The 17,348-nt window shown below is 40.4% G+C and overlaps 1 protein-coding gene across 9 annotated transcripts in view; it reads left to right on the forward strand.

Annotated features, from left to right (window-relative positions):
* Positions 1–17,348, forward strand: part of NBEA (neurobeachin) — a 1,049,301-nt gene that overhangs the window by 527,400 nt on the left and 504,553 nt on the right. For 6 of the 9 annotated variants that reach the window (XM_063951811.1, XM_063951806.1, XM_063951798.1 and 3 more), the window contains 2 exons: positions 2,454–2,531; positions 14,334–14,461. In XM_063951811.1, coding sequence (XP_063807881.1) covers positions 2,454–2,531; positions 14,334–14,461 — 206 coding nt within the window. The remainder of the gene's footprint in view (positions 1–2,453; positions 2,532–14,333; positions 14,462–17,348) is intronic. The other 3 variants (XM_063951816.1, XM_063951819.1, XM_063951817.1) reach the window with 1 other exon arrangement.

Consider the following 17,348-nt stretch of genomic DNA (forward strand, 5'->3'; position numbering starts at 1 on the left):
CAAAGAATATACAATGTCCATGCATGAGTCTATCTACCTCCGTGTGGATAATTGCCTGACATAGTCTGGTAACTAATGCCGTCTTCTATCATTGGGGTGGAGGTGAGCGCATGTACAGTATTGAGAGAGAGCTTCCGCACACTGGGGGTAATTCCAAGTTGATCGCAGTAGGATTTTTGATAGCAATTGGGCAAAACCATGTGCACTGCAGGGGAGGCAGATATAACATGTGCAGAAAGAGTTCGATTTGGGTGGGTTATTTTATTTCTGTGCAGGGTAAATACTGGCTGCTTTATTTTTACACTGCAAATTAGATTGCAGATTGAACACACCCCACCCAAATCTAACTCTCTCTGCACATGTTATATCTGCCTCCCCTGCAGTGCACATGGTTTTGCCCAATTGCTAACAAATATCCTGCTGCAATCAACTTGGAATTACCCCCAACTGATCATGGACTTTTTAGCTCAGTCTATAAAATTCAGTCACTAGGCCTTGAAGACCATAGGTTTCTTTTTAAAAATGAATCCAAAAGGCAAATTAGCGGTTGATTCTGTGCACCTGGGCCTAACTATGGTGCACTGTAGGTGGGACAGATGTAACATGCAGAGAATTAGATCTAAGAGGGGCGTGTCCAGACTCAAATCTAAATTAAAGTGTAAAAATAAAGCATCTCTGTATTTGTGGGCTACATGCAAAAAGCAGCCAATATTTACCCTGCATGCAAAATAATGTATTTGCATCTCTTGCATTGCAACATGGTTTTGCCCAGGTGCAAAGTTACTTGCTTTTTCTGGCTTTACTCAGAATCAGCCTCTTAATCTGCAAGTTAATGTAATTGTAGCATTACACATATCACATTGAGCCAGAGGTGGGTGTACATGGCCGTAGTTCAATAATCGGTGTGTTATTCTTTCACAGCAGCTTGCTGTGCAATCTCACTGATACACCCCATAGAGGTGAATTGCGATGTTCAGCCTACCCTAATAGGCACACATATATGCAGCTGAGCACCGCGGGATCAAGTTGAATCTGTGATGAATCCCTATGTCTGTCACGAACATGTGTAATAGAAGACATATGGCAGGGGCAAATGCAGGATTTTTCCGGGGGGTTTCTATAGATAGACATATATACACACACCCACACACACTCATATATGGCAAGAGTATATTACACACACATTCATATAAACATATACTGTACACACAGACACACGTATGTCACGCATACATTACACACACACATCTCTTACCTACAGCAACTTCGTGTTGTAGACGGGAAAGAGAGAACGCGGGCATGATATTACTAAGCCCCATCCACTCACTGCAAAATGCCGTGGCAATTTTTTGCACAAGGGGACGGCATTAGTAATATTGTGCCCACTCTCTCTCCTCTGTCAGGGGGATTTCTGGGTACTCAGAACCCCCCTGCATGTGCTACTGCATGGCATGTGCTAATATTGCGTGAAGATTTTATTTTTGGTCTAGGTGTATATAGCAGTTAACCCTCATGGAAAAAGAGATGTTATAGGAGGGGATAGAAGGTCTGCTTCTTACACAGCAAAGTTCCAGTGACACTATGTTATAATGCCCTAGCGGTGCCCCCACATGAGGCACCAGCCACCAACAAGACAAGCAGCTGCTTATGCAAAGCTACCGCCCCTTCATATTAGGGCTACACTGTGAGTGTGGAGCTTGGCTATGATGTCACAGCCTACCACACACATATGCAGTTCCAGGAGGTGAGAATGCCGCTCCTACCAGTGACTGCTTTGGTAACAACATAGAAGGAATATGCAGATTTTGTGTCGTATATTTGGCTCACTTACGCATAACAGAGAATTATATAGGAAGAAATGGAGAATCCACTTTACAACTCGTATTTCCATTTGGTTCTTGCTTAAGGTACAGTAACTCAAACTGCTCAATTCTCTTAACTATTTTGGATGCTCCTGTTGAATATTGTGAGAAGGGAGTGTGATCATCCATCTCCCCATGCCCTGTTTCATTGCAAGGATTTTATTCCTGATCATGTTAGTAGTGTGTAGCCTTGGAATATGCATTTATAGCCTTTTCATAAAGTGTACAGCTCCATGTTCTTTTTATCCTACTGCTTAACATCCCTACATTACACTAATGAATGGTAACAGTTTATTAGCCATAGTCCGCATTTAAACTTGTTGAGATGTAAGGATATTTTGGGCATAGTAAATATAACATGTAGTTTCATAAGCATAAAGATGGAGCATTTTGACCAGCACCAAACATTGACCTACTATAGACTTAAATAACTACATGTAATGTGGAAGAGAAGACACACTATCAGATTTTAGCGGTGCCTGGTACAGCGGTAGCCTTTGCACACTGACGTGACTTGAACATGGAAATGTTAAAACTGCTGAAGAATAAATTCTCCTTTTATTTTTGTTTTTGTTTTTTTTAAAACCCTAGGAAAAGGAGAAACTCTGAGTTTCCCTCCAGCATATTGCAAGTGGGACACGGGGAAAGCGACCCGGTCCAGCACGGCAAGTAAGAACGTACAACGTAACACAGCTCAACATGAATGTTATATGCTTTGCTTCCATACATACGTGTGGCGAAAACTTTATTGATTCAGCTGACATGTCATTGAGTGGGGAAGGCCCATAGAAGATAATCTCCAACCTTTCTCTAACTATGCAATTGGCAGCACATCCACATAATGTGCAACAGCATTGTCCAGTAATGGAGAGCAGTTGTATATTAAGGCTGTCCTTACATGGAGAGTCACGTTACTCACAGCTGCAGTATTAGGTGAGATGCTGAGCATACTCCCGAAGCACAATGCTAATACAGAATGAGGATGAGCTCTCTGAGAATAGTTGTGTCTTGGTGCATTGCCATATTTGGCCTTACGTGATGCAACCAGTAGCTCCTTTCCATTCTAGAGGAGTGCTTTACATTCTAGAGGAGTGCATCACCAACTGTTTGGAAAACTGTACGCACTTAAGGAAGCTAAGCTTGTCCTGTTTTCTCCTGAATGACTAGAAGCAGAACCTCTTGGCAACAATTCAAGGTTTATAGAGATCTCCTGCTACAAAGGGTCCTTTCCTATTGCCAGGTAGAGGATAGTGACATAGTCTTGGAAGTTTAGTGGTTTTGCAATAAATTGTGTGGTCTAGGTGGTGGTTACTTAGAGGAGATACTTTTAGTTCATACTACAACGGTGCAAGAAAATATTTAGCAACCAATCTATGCAATCAGCCATTCCTCCAGAAAATTCTCTGGACTTTGGTTATCTACAGATGTGTTCTCTTACATCCTAAACAGTCTTTGAAGTTGCGTCATGCCGTGGCAGGACTTGGTAGCGCCGAACGTCTTTTTTTTTTTTAATTTTATTTTTTGAGTATTTTTCCGCTAAAATACATTCCGAAATGCCATGTAACAGTGTTTTCCATGAAAACACTGTAGCATAGCATTTTGTATGCAAATACAGTCTCAGTCACACACAGAACATAGGCTTTCTGCATATCATTTTAATCAGCAGAAGCTGCTCGTGTGTCTTACATTACTTTGCGTCTAAGATGCATTTTCGTGGAAAAAAAAAACGCTAAAAAGACACTTGGCGCTACCGAGTCACACGGCACTCACGCGTTATGTGTAACGCGACTTGTAGAGCAAAGATGTAAGAGGACACATCTGTATTAGGCAGGCCTAGCGAGCCAATATTGCTTCTCTGCAACTTAGTCTGTTTATTATGAAGACTAGTTTAACAGGCAGGGACAGACACCAAAATTCAGATAAACTAGTGAGTATAACGGCGGCTGCTTACTTTTGTCTGATGCTAGATCAGTCTGAGAATAGTGATGTAAGCCGCCATTTTAGTCCTCCCACCAATGACACAGGAGACTCTATCTGACAAAATTTCCTGTCAGGACACATGGTTAAAGTGGAAAAGAATATTACACCGTCTTTTAAATCTGTTTATATTTCTTCCATATTAGAACATAATTAACAGCCTTCTACTCACCAATTCTTACAATTTGATTATTCAAAGAAGATGTGGGCGCTGATTAACTCAAAATTAGCAAAAATAATAATTTTAAATTACTAGCCACCCTTCTGGCTGCCCACAATGGTGAACCTGGGTATCCACCATAAAGTGCAAAAGAAGAGAGAATGTTATGGGCGCTCAGAAAGGATAATCGTGCAACAGCTGCTAGTTTTGTAAATATATAAATTTATTGGTAAAACATTTTTTCTAAGAATAGACACTGTAAGACTGAGAGCCTGTATATTACATCTAAACAGTTAAAATAAACATAAAAGATATATAAATAAAATAAAGGACTGTGTCCTAAATCTCTGGACTTGCTGGCAATTAAACACAAAGCCTATTAAATGTTATATTTTTTGCATGCATAAGCCGGCTGTTAGTAGCTATAATGGGTTTAAGTATATTGAGCTCAATTGCAAGTTAGAAAAAGCTGGTTAGTGCTTGATAGAGCCTGTTTATACTTCACCAATACAAGGCTGATGGAATGAGTGTTCGATGGTATAAGCTTGTAAAGATGACAGACGGACGAAATTCACGTCTGTCTGATGTACATAACTTGCTTGATCCACTGGCTGGCTTAATAGCAGACCGCTCAGCGGCGGTTCCCCTAGGAGAGTCCTGCTGTTCGTTGGTGATGTCGTGTGCAGACAACCGTCGCTATGCCAGGGAGAGAACAGGGACAGAAAGTCCGAACAGCAAGTCCAGGATGGCAGGAGACGCTGTAGTGCCGCGTTCCGCGGCTTCCGGGTTCGGGGCTTCCGGCTGTGTTCCACCTGCGTTCCACAGTCGTTCCAGATACCTCATAACAGACTTTACTATGTCATTATTTATTCAACTACAATATGCCAGCATGAAGCTATGTGTGAAAAATTAAATATAATCTCACAGTTTCTATATCAGTATAGAAGGTAATTTCAGCCATGTGCTGTTTCATTATTTGATCATCAAGAAATGCTGCCACCTTTTATATTTAAGAGCAGTCAAGTTGGCAGCTTGTTCTAGACCCTACAGGTTTGTGCCTAGGAGAGCAAACATCTGCAATGATCTCATTGAAGTAATTATTGCTGCTGGACAGTCTGTAAAGGGCTATGGCGCCATCTCCACACATTGCTCTGCAGTCATAGAAATGGCTTATAAATGGAGAATGCTGACTGTTCTTAAGCTTCCCAGAAGGTGGCGTCCGAGCAAATTCACCCAAAGAATGGACCGTATAATGATCTGAGAAATTACAAATAACCAAAAAGCTACATCCATGGATCTACAATCCTCTGTTATTATGGTAAATGTTAACTCCATAAGAAAAGACAGAACAGGTTTGGATTTCATGTAACTGTAGCCAGTAGAAAGTGCTGTGTTTCTGTAAAAAAAAACAACAACATTGTACAGCTACATCACCTGGAACCTTAGCAATTATTAATTCCTTTTTATATTTTATCTCTATATCAGAATATTCTAGAGGAAATTGTGAGGTCATTTATCCAGCAACACAATTTCAGCTAAGATTCTATCAAACAAACAGAGAATCATCTAAACTAAACCGTCAGTCTAGAACTGAAAGCCAAAAGAATCAAGATTTTGGAATAGACAAGTCAACGTCCATACCTCTGCCCCATTTAGATGCTAGGGGAAGACTTTTAGAGCTCTTAATTAGTGAATGCCCTTAAAAGTAAATGCAAAAATTCCATCAGTACCTCGTAGGGACTGATAAACTAAAAATAAAAGGGACTGAGAAAATGATGATCATAGGTCTTCAAGTTACTGAATCATAGGGTGTATATTACTGCGGATTCGGTTTGCTTATTTTCTGTTGCATATATAATGACAAACTTAAAATCTGTTATGGGTTGTCACATTTTAAATTAGATTTAGCAAATTTTAGACCTTTGTGTAGACTAGATGATATTTCTCTGATGGAGCACTCAGTGGCTTATTTGTTATACCGTTCTAGCACTAGGTATAACCCTCCTCTAACCCTAGAGCAGTCTGAATTATTTATCACAAGGAATCAGCAAGTACCTGGAAACCCTAGAGATTCTAGTAGTCCGTGTTGCCATAACTTCATGCAGTTGCTGCTGACTTATTTGAATTGGGATCAGGTGACTATGGGGGCCAGTGGAGTACACTGAACTCACTGCCATATTTGTGGAACCAGTTTGCAATGAAGTGTGCTTTGTGACATGGTGCATTATCTTGCTAAAATAAGCTATTAGAAGTGGGTAGACTGACCTTAAGTGAATGCACTTGGGTAGCAACAATACTTAGGTAGGCTGAGGCATTTTAAGTAATGCTCAGTTGGTATTAAGGGGCCTAATGTGTACCTACACCATTACACCACTCACAGCCTATTGACACAAGGCAGAATGGATCCATGTTGTTTACGCCAAATTCCTATCACCTTTCTTAATTTGTCACATTTCTTCCCCATTCTTCTGTTTTGGTTTGACCAACAACTGGACCTCTTGACCAGGTCTGCATGTCTTTATGCATTGTGTTGCTGCCACATGTTTGGCTAATTAGATATTTGTACTAACGAGCAGGCAAAGAGATATAACTAATAAAGTGGTCACTTAGTGTATGTAAAAAGGCAGATTTGCATGGATGTACGGTCTTGTTTGTTACTAAATATAAAAGAACACTCATATTTACAGGAAGCCGTATGCTTGTTTCTTATGTGTTGCTACTAATAACAGCTTGTAATATAATTAAAATAGCATTTGCATGTATGTTCATCCTATTTCCACAACATAATGACATATGTAGGCACTGAATAATTAATCACGTACATGGTTCCAGATTCCTCACTGGCAATCAAGAATCACCTGTCTAGTCATGCATGTAATTAATGCACATTCATCTGTGTGGTTGTTTTTTTGTTTGTTTTTTTGTGTGGTGGTTATATTTTCTATTTAACCCTCTATTTGTTTCCTCTTTTAAAACACTTAGAAAAAGTTGAGTTAGGGCAGTTGTATTACTGTTGGTGTGATATATTGCACACATACCTCATTATTTGTGTAATAGAGTAGTTTCTGGAATCAGGCTATGTAGTGCACTGGTGACTTATATGGAGCAATTATTCAACAGGTAGAAGCCAACAGTCCATTAAGACCAAATCAAACTAGAGCGGCTGTCAAAAACGCAACACACATTTTGTTAATTAGAAATTATTTCAGTTAATGAGGTTGATGTGATTTTGTGTGCTTCACATATTGCACCACAGAATTCCTAACACTCTACCAGCAGTGCCAAACCTGTAACCAATATGTGCCAGCAGTGCCAAACCCGTAAATACTATATGCCAGCAGTGCCAAACCCTTAAACACTATGTGCCAGCAGTCCAAACCCGTAATGCCCTCAGAATAACTTCCAAATTGAGACTGGATTTGAGGGGACTGTCCTACCGCCCTGTCTGCCAGTCATATTGATGCCCCAACCTTTCATGACCATGGCCTCTTTATGTGCACACCATATTTCTGCAAGGTATCCTTGTTTTAAGCTCTAATAGTCTACATGCACTGCCAAATAAAACATGAAGACAAATTGTTTTATGTACTTACATGTAAAGTTCTGGACAGGTGTTTTAGTCTCTGCCAATGTTTACAGACCACAATTATACAGATGTGGTCTACCACCACTCACCAGGGATGTAGGGGTGAAGCGTTGCATCAGTTACTGAAAACATTAATCAATCAGGATTGTAGAAGAACTAATAGAAATATGTGTGTGACAGTAACTCTGTACATTATAAGTTTGCAATAGACATTGGGTAAAATAGCTGAAAAGTATGAGCTGATATCAATTGTCCTTCGTAAGTCTACACCCACCAGAGAGTAAACATTTAGGGTTTATCCAAAATAAATCCGTCACCTTATGTACAAGGACTATGCATGCTGCATGTGGATGGTGTAAATGTTGGTACAGTGGAACATATATGTGACAGCATATACATGCATCTAAATGGTGCACCTGAGCAAGTGTGTATTGGTTTGGCCTAGCAGAAAGCGGTAACTCTATAAATAGCTCCATTGTGTGTGCGCAGAATGTTCCTTATTTTCGGATCTCCATCATACCTTATGCCCGCACACATCAGAACTATGTAAGGAAGGACGGAACAATCACTGTTTCATCCTTCATTAATATACACCGGGTCACATGCAGATATCTTCTGGTTGGCCATACAGCATGGCTGACCAAAAGATATCGCATGCGACAACAGGAGCGCACACATCGTGGGTACACACGCTACGATCTGGTCGTTATGATGCTTTGATTTGGCCAGACACAACATTGCGCTGACATCGTTCAGGTGTGTAGCCACTCTAAGGGGTATATGCAATTGCGGAATTCGACCGTTTTTGGATTCCCGCCGGGACCCGAATTCGACATATTCAATAAATAACTGATTCAACAGTCCCGCTGTCGAAAAATGGACCACTTGACGAATAGTGGGCGGGCTGGATTCGACTTCATGGACGGCACAAAAGTGTTCAAAAAATCCTGAACATAAATGCGTGGGGTCCTCCCACCTAAGCATAACCAGCCTCGGGCTCTTTGAGCCGATCCTGGTTGTAAAAATACGGGGGGGGGGGGGGGGGGGGGGGGGAGGGAATGACAGGGGTTCCCCCGTATTTTAACAACCAGCACCGGGCTCTGCGTCCGGTCCTGGTGCCCAAAAATACGGGGGACAAAAGACGTAGGGGTCCCCCGTATTTTTCACACCAGCACCGGGCTCAAATAGCCAGAGAGATAATGCCACAGCCAGGGGAAACTTTTATACCGGTCCCTGCGGCCGTGGCATTAAATCCCCAACTAGTCACCCCTGGCCGGGGTACCCTGGAGGAGTGGGGACCCCTTAAATCAAGGGGTCCCCCCTCCAGACACCCAAGGGCCAGGGGTGAAGCCCGAGGCTGGACCCCCCCCCCCCCCAATCCAAGGGCTGCGGATGGGGTGCTGATAGCCCAAGTGTAAAATGAAAGAATATTGGGGTTTTTTTTGTAGAAGAACTACAAGTCCCAGCAAGCCTCCCCCGCAAGCTGGTACTTGGAGAACCACAAGTACCAGCATGCGGGGGGGAAACGGGCCCGCTGGTACCTGTGGTTCTGCTACAAAAAAATACCCAAATAAAAACAGTACACACACACCGTGACAGTATAACTTTATTACATACATGCACACCAACATACACACATACTTACCTATGTTGACACGAAGAGTCGGTCCCCTCCTCCACGTAGAATCCACGGAGTACCTGTAAATAAAATTATACTCACAACAATCCTGTGTAGATCGGTCCTCTTCTTGTTTGTAATCCACGTACTTGGCAAAATAAAAAAACGGAAAACACGGACCACGCACTGAAAGGGGTCCCATGTTAACACATGGGACCCCTTTCCCCGACTGGCGGGACCCCCCGTAACTGCTGTCAAAGAGGGTCCCTTCAGCCAATCAGGGAGTGCCACGTCATGGCACTCTCCTGATTGGCTGTGCGCGTCTGAGCTGTCAATCAGGTGGCGCACTCGAGATACAATGGTGCGCATAGACGCTCCATTGTATCCAATGGTGGGAACTTTGCGGTCAGCGGTAGACCGTGAGGTTATGTGGGGTCACTCTTGTGGTTTTATTTACAGGTACCCCGTGGATTCTACGTGGAGAAGGGGACGACTCTTCGTGTCAACATAGGTAAGTATGTGTGTATGTTGGTGTGCATGTATGTAATAAAGTTATACTGTCACGGTGTGTGTGTACTGTTTTTATTTGGGTATTTTTTTTGTAGTAGAACTACAGGTACCAGCGGGCCCGTTCCCCCCCCACCGCATGCTGGTACTTGTGGTTCTCCAAGTACCAGCTTGCGGGGGAGGCTTGCTGGGACTTGTAGTTCTTCTACAAAAAAAAAAACAATATTCTTTAATTTTACACTCTGGCTATCAGCCCCCCATCCGCCGCCCTTGAATGGGGGGGGGGGGGGAACAGCCTCGGGCTTCACCCCTGGCCCTTGTGTGGCTGGAGGGGGGGACCCCTTGATTTAAGGGATCCCCACTCCTCCAGGGTACCCCGGCCAGGGGTGACTAGTTGGGGATTTAATGCCACGGCCGCAGGGACCGGTATAAAAGTGTCCCCCGGCTGTGGCATTATCTCTCTGGCTAGTGGAGCCCGGTGCTGGTGTGAAAAATACGGGGGACCCCTACGTCTTTTGTCCCCCGTATTTTTGGCACCAGGACCGGACGCAGAGCCCGGTGCTGGTTGTTAAAATACGGGGGAACCCCCGTCATTTCCCCCCCCCCGTATTTTTACAACCAGGACCGGCTCAAAAAGCCAGAGGCTGTTTATGCTTAGGAGGGGGGAACCCACGCATTTTTTTTCAGGATTTTTTAACACTTTCACACCCCTTCCAACTGAAAAACATGCACTGATCTCTCCATATTATTGTAGTTAGTAAAAAAAAAGATATATTCTTTTAAAAAATTGATTCAATAATACTTGTGGCTCCTAAGGACAAACCAAGTAGATAATCCTTTCTAATATAAATAGATATGCTATTAGCAATAAAAAAGCACCAAAAAATTCATGTTTTTAAAAAGCTTCATTAGATCACGACAGGAAAATGAGGCGGAATGAAATTGACGAAATAACTGTCGAAAAGCACTGTTGTTGAATCGACATTCTTCAATTGACTATACTTTTGTCGAAAAGCCGCATTTTAACATTGCAGACATGTCGAATTGAAAAAATGTCGAATTGCCAAAAGTCGAAAATGAAACGGCAGGTTTTTTGTCGAAAAATACTGTATTGCATTGTCAAATCAAGTTCGACAGGTTTTTTGTGTCGAAAATTACCCGTTTTTCGACATTTTCGGCAATTCGACCGCAATTGCATATACCCCCAAGTGTAGACAAGAGAGGGACAATGGTGTTATGTGAGTTATGTTTGCTGATGGTATTCTTGCTCAAGCCAATATGTAAATGTTTTTTTTTAAACTGCATTGTGTATACAATATTACCCCATTGAGATGACTGTAACTGCATTGCAGATACAATATTACCCCATTGAGATGACCGCGGGCCTGATTCATTATGGATCGTTACTGAGGCTGAGATAGCGATGTTCACAAATCTGCCCTTGCTAAAATTCACACGTGTAGAGCTGCACAGAAAGGACAAAAGAATGACCAGCGATGCATTAGCAAATCTGCGTATGCAGTAGTAGATTTGCAATGCATATGCAAAAAAAGAACCACAAAGACATTTGTGGCTGACCCCAGCATATTCAAATCAATGAGAATGCTGTCACACCGGGCGCCATGTTTTTTTAACGCAGCGTTCACAGATGACATTGTCAATCAAATGCATACTTTTTACAGTTATGCTGCATACGCAAGGCGATCACATTTTGGGCTTCGTGCATGTGCAAAGTGTTTGCAGCGCATGCACAGTCTGCCGATAATCGCTCACTGCGTCCTATCTCACATTTGCAAATGGTAGTGAATCAGGCCCTGTAACTGCATTGCATACCCAATATGCTCACATTGAGATGATTGTAACTAGAGATGTGTGGATTTGGAATTACCTGGATTTCAAAATGGCATCTTGTTGGATCTCTGATGTCATGTGTTTTGGATAGCCAATAAGAAAACTCCTGATAAATCCTAACTTTTGTTAATTTTGGTTAAGTACCGAGTATATCCAAATCCGCACATCTCTAATTGTATCTGCATACATAGCCAAATTAAGGGGGGAATTACGGGCACAGGGGGATACTGTACCCTGGGCGCCCCCCCCCCCCCCAGATGGAGCACACTGTCATCACTAGCTTTCCATCTTGTGCAACAGCTTAACAAGGCCGTCAGATTGTGAGTAGGACAGGTTGCAGTGCGGGGACAAAGGAGTATCAGGTTTCATGAGCTACTGACAGAGCTTCCTGACTAGAGGAGAGATGGGGGGGGGGGGACCTGTAATTAACCCAGGCTTCTCTTTCCTGCCTGGGTGTCTGCATCCAATGTATCCTGTTATCTAGTGAGAGCATTCTGGTCTAGATAGAGTGTGTAAGAAGTACAGAGGCTGCTGCTATACTTGCATGTGACCAGATAAATTATAGATTTTATTTTTCTATGTTTATTTTAAGGTTGTTTAAGTTGTCGTTCCACTACAAGAAAATTTCATGATATATTTGTCTCTCAATTAGATGGAGCTCGAAACAGTACCCAGGCATTGTTAAACTATTAGTTTAAATCTAATTTAGACCATTGGTTTACATTTAATATACACAAGCCATGTTCTCCAACATTACCCATTCCAGCAGGGACAAAATACTGCCTGCTTAATTTATGATTGCAATTACCTGTATTGAAATAACTTTATTAAATAAATAGTTTGACACAGGTGATGGCAATCATATAGAGGGAAGTCCAGGTAGAGAGCGTTTTGCCCCTTTAGGAATGGAACATGTTGGGAGGTATGCACAAACTAACATACACACCCCTTCCCCCCAGGCCCCCCTTTCTTAAGTGCCCTGGGCCTCCCCAGGCTTAATCCGACCATGATTGTGTATACAATATTGCCCCATTGAGATGACTGTAACTGCATTGTTGCGTGTCAAACCTGCTGAACATGATGTGTTTGTAAAATATAGTGTGCCACAAGTTGAATGCACTTGACATGTAAATGTGTAGCATTTTTTTTTTAAATGCTTTAAAATTTCAGAGCTGTTTATATTTTCTAAACATATATTATGAAGGCATGTTACGTGCAGAGGTTTAACACTCATTTCTATGTAGCCTAAATATCTGTATAATCTTTGTCATTAAATCTAATGATGACCTGCGGAATCATTTTTTGCTATCCTTTGTAACCTGTGGAACATTTGTCCACCAAGGCTGACTGTATACCTGTGGCAGCAATCTTTATAAATGCTAGTGTATTCCTTTCAGCTATATTTACCAACATAGTTTACATAGTGTACCGTCACTAAACAAAGCCTGTTTTTCCTACTCCATAAGATAGATACTACGGAAATAATAGTAGACTGATGACCATGGGGATATCCAAAAATACATTTTCTAATCCAGTGCAGCATATCTTGATGAGTTTCAGACTCCCCCATCACATGTTCAGCTCCCCGCTGTGTCTGCCTCACCATCCAATGAGCTGCAATACAAATGGTGTCAACCACTCCTTCTGTGATTCCCAGAATTCACTTGGCATTAGTCAGAGGTCTTGGTGACCATTGTTTTTGGGTGAATTGTCTCTGTGACCCCATCACTGGTATAATTATTTTCATTATAATTAGTAATGATGGTTCCTAGCTGCTTCCTATCCGCTTATCATGTGCAATGATATTCGAGTGTGCACATACTTGGTCCTCGTACATCATAAATTTGCATCACCAAAAGAACTTCGGCTGAAGTAACCAGCTCTTCTGGCTTCCCCTTAGAACACACAGGGCTCCCAGTCCTCCAAGGCATTTATTGTGACCCTCATTTACTAGACACCAGTAGATTATATTGTTTGATATTAATGGTGTTTACCATTTGTTTCCATTGTGTTAACTGTGGCCTCCTTAGACTTCTGTAGGTGGTTGTGTGATATTTGGCAATCCGTATTAAAGCCAAGGAGGTTAGGACCAAGAAGTTGGCATCATTCATCAGTTTTACCGCATTCACCATAACTACAGTTCAGTTACTTGGAAATCTAATGAACACCTGACTGTTGCCTTAAAAGTGTTTTTTGCATTAATCATTGTGCATGTACAGTTCAAAAGCACATGTGGCACCTTCAGAGCTTCTGGTTGATTTCAATAGGCTCCATCACTCTGATTTTTAAAATGTTATGAAATGTGCAGATGATACCCTATTTTGTTTCCAGTTTTGTTGCAAGCATTCATAGATAGTAATAGAAATGACAGACTTCATAGCAAATGTTTTTTTGCTGACTAAAAATAATGAAAGCATGCAGAAATAAAATTTTTATAATGTCATAAAGATTAAAGGCACCAAACAACAAATAAACACAGAAAACTGCAAAAAATATATAATTGCTTCCCTTTTTCATAAGCAAATGTTACCTTATTTAAATTTTTGCTAAAATTTTTTTATTACAAACTTTAATTGAGTTGTTTTACATTTTTATCCCTACATTTGAAACTTTGTAATTGAAGCCGATTGCTGCATTGAACACTATTCTGGGAATATAAATATAGATGTATTTTTTTATTTTCTTTGGGTTATATTTTGTATTTATTTTCTTTGGGTTATACTTCGCTCAGTGGTTTGAACATTTTTTTTTCTCCCTGTTTTTTCTTCACAGTATCACTGCCAAATTAGAGAGAGCACTGGAAAAGGTTGCTCCTCTCCTGCGTGAAATCTTTGTTGATTTTGCCCCTTTCCTGTCACGGACGTTGCTTGGAAGTCATGGACAAGAGCTGTTGATTGAAGGTATACATTATTCTTGTTATATGTTGGTACTACTGAACTTTTGTTTGTAATTTCTGTAATTTATTTGTTTGAACTTTGTATTTTTTACTCTATTGCTTTATGGGAGAGGGTTTAGAGATATAGTAAGTAAAAAATGTTTTTCATAATATAACACATTTTAAAATAATTTTTAGTTTATTTAAACATTCTCCAATTGGCTACTTTTCCCATATTTGTTTTATTAGAACTTTTTATTAAACTAGTTAAGTAGCGGGTGTATGCACGTGTTTTGGAATATTCTTGGTTTCTGTACAGCGGAATGTGACAATGCTTCACAAGCTAAGAATAATTTATATATATATATATATATATATATATATATATATAAGCTAAACTTTTAAGTGGTTAGTTCAGTTAGTGGCGATGTGCCTATTTTGCCACTACAGCGCCAGTTTTCCTGCGCACCTGACTAGATTCAGGTAAGTATCGGGGGATGCAAGGTTCCGTGATTAGCTGTTTCGGTACTTGATGTACTATATAAAGCATCCAAACTAACTGGATCAACCCCATACATTGAGAAAATTTCACATCTGTGTCCTGTTTGTTGTCTACTTAAAAAATGTGCAACTTTCTATACAGTATGAGCTGTTTGTCTATTAAGGTGAAATGTTTTTGCTAGCAAGCAACTCACAATCTCTTCCCGTCCTCCATGAAACTCCATAGTTTTCAGCATTGACGTTAACTTATTCCCCTGTATAAGGGAAGAATTTGCAGTTGGAGTAAGCAGTAAACTCTTGATTTATGAAGTATCATTATTTTTTTATTACAAATACCAGTCCCTTCCCTTCCCTAAACTCCTATCTTATTATGTCTGGAAAGAAAGATATATTGCAACATAAAACACTTATTCTACATGTAATTTGTCAGTGGGTCAGAATATCTGCTTTTCATTTTAGCTAAATACATGTTTTTTTAATTGACATTGTGGTATGACAATGGGTAATTTTAAAAATGTCATTTAGCTAGAGCTCTGGCTTAGATGTGTGGACACGCATTTGTGTGTTTGCCTGTGTAACCATAAACCTTCTTCTTCTTTTTTTTCTCTTTTTTCTTTAAACAAACATCTGAGGTTTAGAGAGAGAAATGGTGACTTGTGAGTAGGTCTGTGATCTGAATTACTAACCTGTGCACAAATGTTGGACAAATCCCTCTAAAGTACTTAGGAGGAGTAACATTTGCTGCACAGGAAGAGACCTTCATTATCTTGTTAATTTGAATAAAACAAGAACTCACAGTCAATTTAAATCTACAAGTAGGTTGTCTGCAGGGTTTGCAATGTTCATTTCTCTATATAAAATTCATATTTAACTTTGCAAAACAGTTAATAACTGTTGTTGACCGTATCAGCCTTAAAATGTTTTAGAACCAATGGTCCCAGTGGTCATATATTTTATTTTTAATTATTAGCAGAAGCTTATTTAATTAAATGTGTACCCACTTCCAATAATTTGACTAATTTATTTTGTAGAGTTTTGATATAATATTTCAACTATAATAAATTATTACATTTCTTGATACTCGTCTCTTGAGACATTAAAACAAGATGAACAGATTAATACAAAGCTGCCACATATTTTGTATAGTATGATTACAATGTAGAATAGTAGATGGATCCAATATAATTTCCAACACATGGGCCTAAACCATGCTGTAGTGATAGGAGTCCTCCCATTCTGGGACTCCTGTGATGAGACATTGTCAGTTTTCTGTGATAGTTTCTTTTGTTTGTGAATTATAAATTAGTGATTTGTTATAAAGGAAACCAGCAATTTGCACTAGCAATGATAAATTGAGGACACTTTAGGTCAATTCCTGACTCTTGAAACTGAAACCTAGCAATATGTCATTAGCCGTATAGTTGAACGTAGTTTGGATTGATAACCGTTGTGGTAATAAAGAAAAGGGTACAGAGAATTTAGTGGAAGTGGAAGCTCACTTTTATATTATCTGCACAAAATAGTATGTGTTTTTATTGGTCTACAATATAATAATTACCGTGTGAAATCAAAATATACCAAAAATGTTCCTCAAGTTTCTAAAAATGAAAAACATAATTTATATTTAATGCAGAATTGTGCACAGATGATTATAGAGAGGTCACATAATGTGTTCGCTGACTCCACTTGCGTTGAAATTAGTTGAGCTCTTGTCAATTATTTTGTAAATATGAAAGTAAACCAATCTCCATGAGATTTCTTCAGGGGTTCCCAATGAATGAAATAGCATTTTTGATGAAGTCCGACATATGATTATAGAGAGGCACACATCTAGGGAAGGTCCCCTGGAGCTCTGCACAGGCAGTAGTATACAAGCAGTATGTAGCTTCAGCCACACTCACTAATCTTATTTGCTAGACATGAAGGGGTATTACCTGAGAAGGTACTGCATAGCCAACGGGACCTTATGCGAACTACAGACTTTTTTTTTTTTTTTTTTTAAATGACCACCATTTTTTTTATTTCAAAACACTTGTGATACAGAACAGATGCAACAGAGACTTTTGTGGTCTGACAAAACTAAAGTTGGTCTTTTTGCCTTCAATACTAAGGTATGCATGTTGGGAATCAAGCACTGCACACCAGCATGTCAGAGCAATAGGGACCAACTTTTCAAAATCCGTAGGGGTACTCACATTACATCTGCCGGATAACCAAGTAATGCTATGTATAGACATGACTACTGGCAATACAAATATTGGGGGTGCTCAAGCACCCACAGCGCCGGCTACTGTGTGTCAAGGTCATATTAATGGGTCATATGTGATGGGTCATATTGCTGTCAATTCCTGGGCAAAAACCTGTTTCCTTCTGCGACAAAGCTTAAACTGGGGCGGGAAGGGGTAGTTTGT

Source organism: Pseudophryne corroboree, chromosome 2 (assembly GCF_028390025.1).
Source record: "Pseudophryne corroboree isolate aPseCor3 chromosome 2, aPseCor3.hap2, whole genome shotgun sequence".
Taxonomy (NCBI): domain Eukaryota; kingdom Metazoa; phylum Chordata; class Amphibia; order Anura; family Myobatrachidae; genus Pseudophryne; species Pseudophryne corroboree.